Here is a 12436-nt window from a genome sequence, read left to right on the forward strand (position 1 = left end):
ATCAGTAGCATCAAGTGAACTTTAATTAGTACACAAATGAACCGAAATTAGTTTAGATTTGAACAAACAGTAAAAAAGATTTAATCATTAACAAAAACACATCGAATTCATTTCTGAATCCAAATGAACCTCAATTAAACTAAAAAATGAACTGAAATTACTTAGGGAATAAAAAAATTAGTCAATACTTATCAGCAGCATCAAGTGAACCTCAATTAACACACAAATAAACCGAAATAAACTAAAAAATGCACCGAAATTATTTAATGATGGCACCAGAGAAAATCAAAACCAATAAATATGTTTGCAAATGTTGGTATTATTGGTGATGACAATAACGAAAGAGAAAGATAACGAAAAAGAAAAAAGAAGAAGAAGAAGACGCAACATCGGGAGAGAAGAAGAAAAAGAAGAAGGAGGAGGAGGAGGAGGAAGATGAGGAGGAGAGAAGAAGGAGAACCTGCGTGTGCAAATTTGGAAGAAGAAGAAGAAGAAGTAAAAGATTTTCCGTTTACGTTAAAAGTGGGAAGTTGTTTACGTTTAAAAGTCAGTTACGTAGTGCATAGATATAGAGGAGGTTAATTATGACAACTTGGTTGGACTTAGTTAGTGAAATCACTTGGATGCAGAGTATTATTGTTAAACTCCAATCCCCTAGTGTGTGTCTCTGTATATATAGTATTCTCCACATATAAGCGCTTTTCACATACAAGTCATACAAGTCATTTATATACACGCGCTTTCACGTTTTTCTCCGTGTCTTCTTCGTAATTTTTCTCTCTCGTTATCGTTGTCATCAACACCACCTCTTTCTCTTCCTCCTCTTCTTCCTTTTTTCATTGGAATTTCTTCTCCTCTTTTCTTTTTCTCTTTCTCCTCCATCATCAGTTATCTCGTTGTTGAAGATAATAAATAATTCAGATTCAAATTGTCAATTGAATCAGAACGAAATTGATTATTGTTTTGAATCTAATCAAGTGGCTGAGGTGTGGTTCAATTTAGAAGAAAAATATAGCATTAGAAGAAACATTTTTCTATATTTGCAGTAAATTTGGGTGTAGTACGAAGATATTTGGGTGTATTTTAAGAATTTTTTGGTGTATTTTTATTCTGATATGTTCTGCATAATTCAAAACTCTTTCTCTTCCTCCTCCTCATCTTCTACCGCTTCTTCTTTTTTTTTCATCATATCACCATCTTCTTCTTTTTTTTCTTATTCATCTTTTCCTTTTTGTTTTACTCTCTCAAGTTTCTTTTTGTTTTAATCTCTTAACAAGAATAAAAACAAAAACATTAAACAAAGAAGAAAAAAACACATAATGCTGCAAAATTACTTGAAAGAGGATGAACTCACATTCATTTAACTAAAAGAAAGAAAGAAATAAGGAAAAAAAGAAGAAAAAAAATGCAGCATTAGAGAAAATATTTTTCTGTATTTGCAGCAAATTTGGGTGTAACACGAAAATATTTGGGTATATTTTAAGAATTTTTTGATGTATTTTTATTCTGATAAGTTCTGCATAATTCAAAAGTCTTCCTCTTCCTCCTCCTCATCTTCTTCCTCATCTTCTTCCTCATCTTCTTATTTCGTTTTCTTATAATTCTTCTTGGGAGGAAAAATCAAACAAAGAAGAAAAAAAATACATAATGTTGCAAAATCAATAGAAAGGAGAGGAGGAAACACTACAAGAAAAATACCCATTCAGCTACATTTTTTTAAGCTACATTTGAAAAGCGTAGCCTATTTATAGAATAGGCTACGCTTTTCTCAGTGTTGCCTTTTTTTTAGAGAAAAAGAAACACAATTCTGGCATCATTTAAAAAGTGTAGCCTTAGGTATTATAGAAATCACTTATAAAGCGTAGCCCTATGTTAATATCTATGGGTCCACTTTTTATATCAAAGGAAACGCTTTTTGAAGGTAGCCTATTTATTAAGTTTTGGGTACGCTTTTAAAATGATGCCTAATAAGCGCTTTTCCCTCTCTTTTTTTTCGATCCAAATTAAAGCAAACTCACAACACTTAGTGAAATTTTCGTTCCCTCCGAAGCTCATTATCCCCTTTATCCCCTTTCTGGAACCACATGAATCACAGCGCCTTTGTTCCCTCCAAAGCTCATCACTCATCATCGCGAAGAACCCTCGCTCATTACCCAGTCACCATTCACCGCCAGTCACCACCCACCACTCACCACATCGCTACGCCGCTCACCAGCTCACCACTCACCAGCTCACACTCTCATCCTCACTCAACACACACAAAAGAGGAAAAAAAATCAGAAAAGTGGAGAACGGGAAGAAGAAGAGAAGAAGAGAGGAGAGGGAAAGGAAGGAGAGGACGACGCCGGCTAGGGCTCCGCCGCGCGGACCATCGTCGTTGCGTGCGCTGACCGTCGCCTCAGCATCGCCATCTCGTTCACTCACCATCGCCGCTCAGCATCATCATCGCGTGTGCTCACTGTCGCTGCTCAGCATCGTCGTCGTCGCTCAGCATCGTCATCGCCGCTCACCTGAGAAGGTATGTATCGATTTTCAGTTTGTTCTGTGAAATTTGGGAGGTTTTGGGTTCCAATTTTAGGGTTTTTAATTAGGGGTTTTACTGCATGAATGGTTTTAGCTTCCTGGTAGCCGAGAAGCAATCACAGACCACTTACAATAATTCTCAATCTCATTCTCTTTGTCGCTCGTCATCTCACTTTTTATCTCATTCGCTCTCTCTTTGTCTCACCCTCTATCTCACTTGTTCTCTGTGTATGGATTTTTCTTCTGTGAATTTTTGAAGGCTTTGGGGGTTCTATTTTTTGGGCTTTCTAATTTTATGAGTTTCTACTTCTTGCTTCGTTAGGGTTTTCTTTTTTGTTTGAGAAGATTATTAGCCTCAAGTGTGCGAATTGTCGCCTCTTCAAACAGAGTTTATTATTTCTAACACCATTTGTGGTTTGTGTGTGCTATGAATTTGCAGAGCTAATGTAGATAGAAGCCAAAAGATTGGGAATTACTGATCAATGGTTCTTTAAGCTCTTCCTTCTCATCACTGATATTTGATCCGTGCAGCCTGTGTCAGGCGCTGAATCTGTTCCAAGAACGCAAAGTCAGTGGAAAGGATACAAAGACTAATGAGACTAAGGTTCGTTCACATCTAGTGGTTCAAAGAATAATCCAGGATTATTGGTTACATACTTGTATTCATTGACTTGGTAGGTTAAGATGCCACTTCCTGATATGATGGTATGCTGAAAATTGGCGTGAATAAGTTTTTTGATCATTCAGGATAGAAGATTTTATAATGAAAATATCATTCTTATGCATGTTGCTTTCTAGTAAATATTAGTGTTTTTTATTTACATAGAAGATGCTTATTGAAATTTGATTGACTTGTATATGTGCCTAAGGCCACCAATAATAGCTCTTGTCAGCAAATCTGAAATATCCACCTCGAACAATGTGGTTAAGTATTATCTAACATGTTAAAATGGATATTCTCAGGCTGCTGTGCTGGCTATGGATGAATCAGTATTAGATGTAGATCAGGTGAAAAATCTCATTAAGTTTTGTCCTACTAAAGAAGAGATGGAACTTTTGAAGGTAAAGATTAACAAACTTATCATACTTAATTCTTACATCTTGTTTTGTTAGCTAAGGTTTCTCATTTGGCGTCTGCTGTTACGAAAACATATCTTTTACTCTGGTTTGTTTGCTTTTCTAATTTTGATTCCCCTTGTTTATAAAGGGATACACTGGTGACAAAGAGAATTTGGAAAAATGCGAACAGGTGTTTACTAATTTGTTATAGCCATATCATTATTTATGATAGCTAATTTAGTGTAAATCTAAGTACTCAGAATTATATAGGATACTGTTTGTAGGTTCCATAACTAGGATCCGTCTAATAGCATTTGATTTCTTAGACCCTTTACTTACTTTAAAATTTGATAGGGAGTTGGGAGGAATGGTGGAGAAATGAAGTAGAGAAAAGAAGAAACTTATTTTAAGGGAAAAAAAAAAGAAAAAACAATTGTTGGCATGGAAACTGGAAATTGCAAAATTCTGGGTATAAATAATTAGCTGCAAAGGTTAAAGAACTGAATGTGGCAAGGCTTTGATTTTGGAAGTGAATCTAACATATGATAATGATCAATAAAATTGTGCAAGAAGTCTCTTTCCTTGGAAGGCAGCTCATATGAATTCAAGGTCTATATCACGTATAGTTACAGATTTGTTGTTGCCTACTTGCTTCTAGAAAGAAAGAAGCAATTTATTACATGTCCCCGCTTTTCCTTTAGATGTTGGTTATAAAACAATTCTTTTGGCCTTTCCTAATGCAATATCATACTATGTATCTATAATCGTATCCTTGTATATATTTGGTCATGTTTCAGTATTTTTTATAGCTGATGAAGGTGCCACGAGTAGAGTCAAAGTTAAGAGTATTCTCTTTCAAGATTCAATTTCTGTCTCAGGTATGGTGGTGCTTGCTATATTTTTCTTTATGTTTGATTCAGTTATGCTTTTTTCATTTTGCAGGTTACAGAATTTAAGAAGAGTTTAAAAACTGTGAACTCTGCTTGTGAAGAGGTACATTGTGCATGAAACTAACAAACTGTGTTATTGGTATTTCTTTGACCTCATGCATTTTCTCTTGGGAATAGGTCCGAAAGTCTGTCAAGCTGAAGATCATGAAGAAAATTCTTTTTTTTGGGTAATACATTAAATCAAGGAACAGCTAGGGGTATGTACTTTTTTCCTTTAAATGTTAATGTCCTTATCATTCTCTAGGACATCGTTCTAGCTCTCTCAATTTTCTATGTTTGGATAATCACAGGCCCTTCTTAATTTTTCAGCAGTTAAAATTTAATTTGATTCTGTTAGATCTTGTCTAACGTAAAATTATAGTTTATGGATTACTATTTATTTATTTAATTTATGCAAGATCGGCAATAAAGGAATATATCATTTGATCACTTACCTTCTTTCCATTTTGCTATTTTGGCTCTAGGTTCTAGCTGATAGGTCGCCTGGACTGCTTGACTTCCACTTAGACCTTGTAAGCCTGGAAGCTACGACTAAGGTGCTGATTTATGCTTGGTTGGAAAAAGAAAATTATTCAACTGCTAATTGCTAGTTTGGTTGGTTTATTGGTTCTGTTTCACTTTGTTCCCCTGTAAAAATGAGCACATATCTCCTCCTCTGACTTCTTGCAATGATATGTGTGTCACTTCCGTTTGTTTGTGGCTGAAAATTGTTTGTACAATTCTGGTTGTTGTATTTCTAATTTTGTGCACTTCCGTTTGCTATGGCTGAAAGTTATATTGCTATTTTTGGTTCTTTTATTTTCACCATGAACTAGAAACATGGGATGAGTTGGTATATATGAATTTTTCCCTATTTTTTTATTCATCTGCCGATAAAAAGCAAATAATACTAGCTATGGTTATAGACTTATAGTATTAGTATTTTCAAATTAAAGTTATTAGTTTTAATTTAAAAAAAAATGTTACAACAGCAGATATAGTATGTATAACATGATAATAATATATTAAAATTTTAGTTTTTAGGTGCTAGTCCTAATCATGTTTTATATGTTGCTGCTGCATGTAGTAGTAGTAGTTGGAGGAGTAATAATTGAAGATTGGCTTGTGTAGGAGAGTTTAACTTTTCAAATGTGAAGAGAATAGGGAAACTTTGTGGCAACAGTTCTGATTCTGGCATTGTGGTGGGAGGTAGGGAATTTTTGTCTAGCTGCTAGGGTGATGATTTTTTAAATTATAGCTCTTTATCTTATGGTTTATAGCTTATATTTTTTTATCTTTGAATTCTAATTTTGGATTTGTGAAACACTACTTTTTTTATAATCGCGAATGTCATTATAAATATTTTTCTAATTACTTTTCTATATAATTATGCAGGATAATATTGAGGATGATGATAATGAAGATTAAGTTGATTATTATTGTGGTTTATTGGCTAAGATAGAGTAGTGTTGGGAATGGATACATGTATAGTTGACTAATGACTTTTATTAGAAGATACTTATGTAGGATATAATATTTTAATTTTTTATAGAGTATTAGTAGTAAATTCTAAGTGATATCATAGTTATTTTGATATGGCTATGTTTATTTTAATATGAGATGTATGAATATTTAAAATTAACATTATTCTAGTACTTTTGGATCATTATTATAAATATATTTTGGTTACAGATAATTTTTATTATTCAAAAAAATTATTTAGTATAATTATGTATTTATTTTTATTTTATAATATTTAACTCATTTAATTAAAAATGCAGAATTATTATATATATATTAAATAAAAAATAATAATAAGGGACCTAAGGCTACACTTATATACAGTAGCTATAGTATACCAAAAAAAAAAAAAAACAAGGGAACTAAGGCTACACTTATAAAAAGTAGCCATGGAATATAATATGGCTACGCTTGACAGGTGATGCAATAGTGTTGAAAAGCGTAGCCTATTCTAGTAAAAATGGAAGCTGAAAAGCGTAGCCTTTGGTCCTGCACAGCATCACTTGAAAAGCGTAGCCTATTCCCAAACGCCAAAAGCGTAGCCCTTGGTGCAGAAAAGCGTAGCCTTTGAGAATAGGCAACGGCCGAATAGGAATCACCCCAAAAAGCGTAGCCGTAGCCCAAAAAGCATAGCCGTAGCCCAAAAAGCATAGCCGTAGCCTAAGGCATCATTTTTTTTCACTTTTGGCTACACTTTTCAAGTGTACCTGAATGGGTGTTTTTCTTGTAGTGAAAAAAATTGCAGCAACAACAACAGTAATAAAAAAACAACGATAAAGATGAAATACGTGAAGAAAAATGAGAAGAAACGCAAAGAAAAAGAAGAAGAAGAAGGAAGAGAAGGAGGAGAAGGAGGAACACGAAGAAGAAGTGTCTCTATAATGGTGAGTGAGAGTACGCTTTGGAAACGTTAAGTGACACACGTGTTATCACGCTTTAGTGAATGAATGTCAGTTTCTGTTAAACTTGGCCTAACTTGTAAAACTTTAAGCTAAAAAGACTTGTATATGTAGTATAACTCATATATATATATATATATATATATATATATATATATATATATATATATATATATATATATATATATATATATAGCGCTGTTTGCGGAGTGGGTTGTTGGGTGTGCTTTATGAAAATTATTCAACTACCAACAGGAACTTCTATTGGTAGACACCCATAAATTCTTATATCGTCAAACATAAATCTATCGCCACATATTTAAAACAAAAGTAGCGACAATATTTATAAATAAATAATTGAGTATATCTTAATTAGAGTAATGCAATTTACATACTTTTATTACATGTTTGGATGTGATAATATTAAACTTGTTTATATATAAGAATTGGAGTGGATATATATTGAAGTTGAATCTTCCTCCTTGTCGAATGTCGATCACACATTTAATTGGTGTTCTTTACCTGGCTAAATGGAAAACCGTTCATGACCTACAGCCATGGAACTTGGGAACTAGTTGCTTCCCATTTTACTAGTCAAAATGATGAAGTGCAGCCTCTCTTCACGGTTGTTTTCATACCAATTAGCTCACTATTCTTCTTTCTAATAATGATTATTTTTTGACCATGTTTCCATCACTCTAGTAGTGAAGCCAATTCAAAATTATATTGCACATCCCACTAACTTGTGTTGAACTTCATGTAGATATTGCAGTAGCCATCAATATAAACTAGAAAACTAGACAGCTTATATTATTAGAAAAGCATATAGATTATATTAGTCCTTTAATTTGGAAAATTAAACCAAGGTGAAGGAAACAATGAATATAGTCCAGCCGGAATTTCACCTTGAGAGAGACATGATGTTTAGTATATAACTAATATTGTTTGAATTGAATGAGCTTGCATTGAGCTTTGAAATGATTAATGCGGCTGCGTGTTTTGGTCTGCAAGAATATGATAAAATTAATGTGCAAGGTTAGAAATTAAGAGACAACTTTTGAGAAGCATGAGCTATAAGTCTATAACCTACCATCTTGCGATCCATTAATCGCAAGTTGAATACTTGTGTTTGGAGCAAGTAACAGTAGGTCTTGAAAATAATAAATAAATTATCTCTCCTACACCCCAATGTGCTCATTCGTGTATGTATATCTATACAATAATAATGGTTCATTACTACCCGGTAATAATGAACGTGTTGTATCTAAAGTTCTCAAGGGTTTCACTTCAAAATTAAGAACCTAACCAACCTATCTGTGCACTGTGCACAAATATTATTGTTCAATTCATTCCACACAAGGCAGTACACGCGTCTCTTTCAATGCAAGTTTAACTAAGTGTCAGGATATAGATTCATCAATAGTCAATAATCACAATGATATCCGTTACAAAATATTAAATGTGTTAGAAATTAGAATAACTAGTTATACTGAAGTTGAAATGGGTCAAGTAAATTAAATTGGTTAGACATACAACAATGACTAATTACAATGACTAAAATATATCTACTTGATAATATACGTCCTGATCACACTTTGTTTTTATTTCAACTAACAACAAAGAACAGATCAGCATGTTATACTATTAATTTGTTTTTCTTTGCAACATATATATTTATAACCAAGCATGTCTCTAATCTTTGTATCTACCCTTAGTTAAACAGGAAATGTTGTAATGTTGACTGAAACATAACACCAGCCGTTCATTGAATTCATAATTGAACAACCTTTAGAAGAAAGAAGAAGAGAGAGAGAGAGAGAAAGAGATTTGTCCCAAAGTTGTAGGAAAAAAATGGTGAATGCAATAGTTAAGACTTAAGAGAGAACCTAACCCCACCACTGAATGTAGCAACTATTTGGAGTACCTTACAACCCACCTTCCATTCCATTTCCTTCACTCTCCTCTTCCCTGCTTTGTCAAACATGTTTCCAAACAAGGCCTGCCTTCTCGCTTTCCTCCTCCTCCTTCGCAGTACCATCCATTTAACCGCAGCCATTGGTGTCTCTGTTGGGGTTGGTGGTGGTTTTGGAGTAGGCGTTGGCATTGGCAATGGCAATGGCAATGTTGGCAATGGCAACACCCCATCAGAGCCTCCCTCATCAAAGTTGGAGAGTGCCTACAAAGCTCTGCAGGCATGGAAATCAGCCATCTCCGATGACCCTCTCAAGCTTCTAGATTCATGGGTTGGTCCTAATGTCTGCTCCTACAAAGGAGTGTTCTGTTCACCCCCTCAAGACGATGAAATCTCTTCTCTTTCAACATCTACTGCCACCGCCAACGTTGTAGTTGCAGGAATCGACCTCAACCATGCAAATCTCCAAGGAACTCTCGTCAAAGAACTCTCTTTACTGGTTGACATGTCTCTTCTTCACCTCAACAGTAACAGGTTCAGTGGCACAGTTCCCGACACATTCAAAGACCTCGTTTCTCTGGAAGAACTGGACCTCAGCAACAACCACCTCTCTGGTCCATTCCCCATTGTTACTCTCTACATGCCAAGCCTCCTTTACTTGGACCTCAGATTCAACTCATTCTCAGGTCAACTCCCTGATGAACTCTTCAACAGGAAGCTCGATGCCATATTCCTCAACAACAACCAATTCCAAGGTGAGATCCCTCAGAGCTTGGGGAATTCACCCGCATCGGTGATCAATCTGGCTAACAACAAGCTCAGTGGGAACATTCCAACAAGTTTTGGGCTCATGGGGAATAAGCTCAAAGAGGTTCTGTTCCTCAACAACCAGCTAACAGGTTGCATCCCTGAAGGGGTGGGTCTGTTTGATGAACTTGAAGTGTTTGATGTGAGCTTCAATTCACTCATGGGGCACTTGCCAGACACAATATCATGCTTGCAAGACATTGAGGTTCTCAATCTGGGACACAACAAGCTCTCAGGAGAGTTATCTGATGTGATCTGCTCCTTGACAAGTTTGGTGAACCTCACCGTTGCTTACAACTTCTTCTCTGGTTTGAGCCAGCAATGCAGCAGGCTTTTCAACATTGGCTTTGATTTCTCAGGAAACTGCATTCCTGGTAGAGACATGCAGAGACCTCAACCAGAGTGTTCTGTTATTCCAGGTGGCACCCTCAATTGCCTTAGAATCCCTACTCCAAGGCCTCTTGTTTGTGCTTCTTTGCCTCGAATCATCTTCTCCAATAATATGCAATCATCCTCACACCATACTCCTTCTTCTTCTTCTTCATATCCTTGATTCATTCAATTACAGGTTCGCTATGGATTTTTCCATTAATTTAATTCAAAGACCTGCTAATTTTATTCTTCCATGGACGATGATTCACTATTACACTGTACACACATATATTATTTGATATTATATTAGTAAAATTTTCTTGATTTTGAGGTCAAACAGAGATATGAATTTAATGTGGTTCGTAGTCTATGATTGTGTTAGCAAACATGATGATTAAGTTTCCTTTATGTGGTTGTTCAATGCGTACAAGTGTCACGGGTTCTTGATAGTATTCTTTTCAGCTTCAATTCCTTCACTTCCAGATGGTTAAATTTCTACGGATTGGACTACCTTAATGGCAATTCAGTAATATAAATGCCGTGTTGTTAGACAATAATTGATGCTGAGAAAAGTCAGAATAGGTTACACTTTACACTAACAGATATATCAGTCCTTTTAAGTAAAGTTAAAGGCCTCACATCAATGATCAAACCATGATCATTAACAATATAATTCAAAAGTCCCTTCCTCACAGACATAGTTCTGCCATATGCAGAATTTCGACGTTATAGCAGGATAATTTTCTATGAGCCCCCGAGTTTCAACTAGTGTTTTCTCTCGGATTTAATAAGCTCAACATTCTAGACAGAAAAGTTGCATTCTTTATTATATGTTATAAACTTTAACTTAATGCTAGATGTCTGATCAACAATTCGAATTTTATGAAGAGTAATACTAGATAACCGATAAATTTTATTATTTTTTTGTCAATATTTAGTTAATTTTAAATATTAAAGATTAAATTTTTAATTTTTAATTTTAAAGGTATAAAATAGGATAATTTTATGATAAAAAAGTTTTTGTGTGAAGAGAATGAAAAAGAGCATATAATTTACTTTAAAAAATTAATAAAATAAAATGACACATTTTCTTACATAAAATGATCTTCATCTCTTTACTATAATATGCACCATAAAAATAAAATGTTGATTAAAGTATTAGTTAATATTAATAAAAAAGTGTTGGTTCTTTTGGCATTTCTCTTCTCTAAATAATTTGCAACTGGCGCCAGAGATGAATCTATTTATATTTGTGTGCGGCCAATTGTCCCATTAATTTTTAAAAAATAAATAATAAGTACATAGTGCCTCTATTTTGATAATAGATTTGCCCTTACATTTAGAAAAAAAATATTTATGGTGAAAATATTTATGTTCTTAAATATCAATAAAATAATAAAAGTTATGGTATTATATATATAAATTTAAGTGGAGCTAGAGTTAAGTGGAATAATGAAGTATAAATGGTATGGGATAAAAAATGCAGCAGAATTGATAGGGTGTTTGTTGATAATAAATAGCAAAATGTTTATAATTTTCTAATGCTGAAGAGGTTGTCTTGAACTCTGTTAGATCATTGTGGTCTTTTAGTTGACTCAGAGAAAATAAATTGGGGTCTAAAGCCTTTTTGTTCTTTAGATGCATAGTTGTTTCATAATGACTTTGTTTCAGTGGTTAAAAGTAAGTGGTGCAGAATAGATAGGTCTGATATATTGCAAAAAATGAAGGCTTTGAGGAAACGATTAAGGCAATGGAATAAGGAATACTTTGAAAGTATTGGGAGTACTTTGATAAAATTAAAAGATAAAATGAAAAAGGTAGATGAAGATAAAGATAAGGGTAGGGATGATGAATGTCTTTTGGCGAAGGCAATCAAAAGCGTGATCGAAATATGGTACAGGAAGAGGGAGGATTACTGGAAGCAGTTATCTTGGTCGCGATTTGCCTCGCAAATGGATGAAAACACTAAGTCCTTTCATTCAGTTGCTAAAACCAGGAGGCAGAGCAAAGTTATAGAGGAGATCCACATTAATGGAAATTGCTATAGAGGTGTTGGTAGAGTCAAATATAAGGTGCGAAGGTTCTTAAGGAGTTATATAAGGAGAAGCAAAACCTTAACATTCTTTTTGATATGTCGCTGGTAAAGTCTATTAATGCAGCCAAAGCAAGAGCCAAAGCAAAAGGTATGGAATTGATCCCATCAAATGAAGAGATCAAGTCAGCTGTGTGGGGTTGTGAACCAAGTTGCACAACGAGGTCGGATGGGTTTAATTTCAAGTTCATTAGGAAACTGTAGAAGGTAATTAGAGATGACTTTTATAGATCAATGAGAAAGTTTTTTGTTGATTGTAGTCTCCCGAAAGAAGCGAACTTGACGTGGGTGATATTGACACATAAGGAAGAGGGCAACAAAT

The 12436-nt window shown here is 34.5% G+C and overlaps 1 protein-coding gene and 1 long non-coding RNA gene across 4 annotated transcripts; both read left to right on the forward strand.

Annotated features, from left to right (window-relative positions):
* The first annotated feature begins 1986 nt into the window (after positions 1 to 1986).
* LOC112738016 (uncharacterized) lies at positions 1987 to 6153 on the forward strand. 3 transcript variants are annotated; one of them, XR_011869575.1, is made up of 8 exons: positions 1987 to 2518; positions 2963 to 3127; positions 3487 to 3585; positions 4380 to 4575; positions 4650 to 4729; positions 4997 to 5068; positions 5599 to 5720; positions 5907 to 6153. It is a non-coding gene; the product is annotated as an uncharacterized lncRNA (long non-coding RNA). The 3 variants fall into 3 exon arrangements; XR_011869574.1 differs by having other exon boundaries at positions 5643 to 5720; XR_011869573.1 differs by lacking the exon at positions 5599 to 5720.
* A 2198-nt stretch (positions 6154 to 8351) lies between these two features.
* On the forward strand, positions 8352 to 10359 carry LOC112738017 (leucine-rich repeat extensin-like protein 2). The gene has a single exon (XM_025788238.3). The coding sequence runs from the start codon at positions 8914 to 8916 to the stop codon at positions 10201 to 10203; it is 1290 nt and encodes a 429-aa protein (XP_025644023.1). The 5' UTR covers positions 8352 to 8913; the 3' UTR covers positions 10204 to 10359.
* Positions 10360 to 12436: the final 2077 nt, after the last annotated feature.

The sequence above is a fragment of the Arachis hypogaea genome, chromosome 13 (genome assembly GCF_003086295.3).
Source record: "Arachis hypogaea cultivar Tifrunner chromosome 13, arahy.Tifrunner.gnm2.J5K5, whole genome shotgun sequence".
NCBI classification, from domain to species: domain Eukaryota; kingdom Viridiplantae; phylum Streptophyta; class Magnoliopsida; order Fabales; family Fabaceae; genus Arachis; species Arachis hypogaea.

Bases quoted from the DNA above. Each gene is read 5' to 3' on its own strand.
- LOC112738017 (XM_025788238.3), top strand. From the start codon at position 8,914: ATGTTTCCAAACAAGGCCTGCCTTCTCGCTTTCCTCCTCCTCCTTCGC.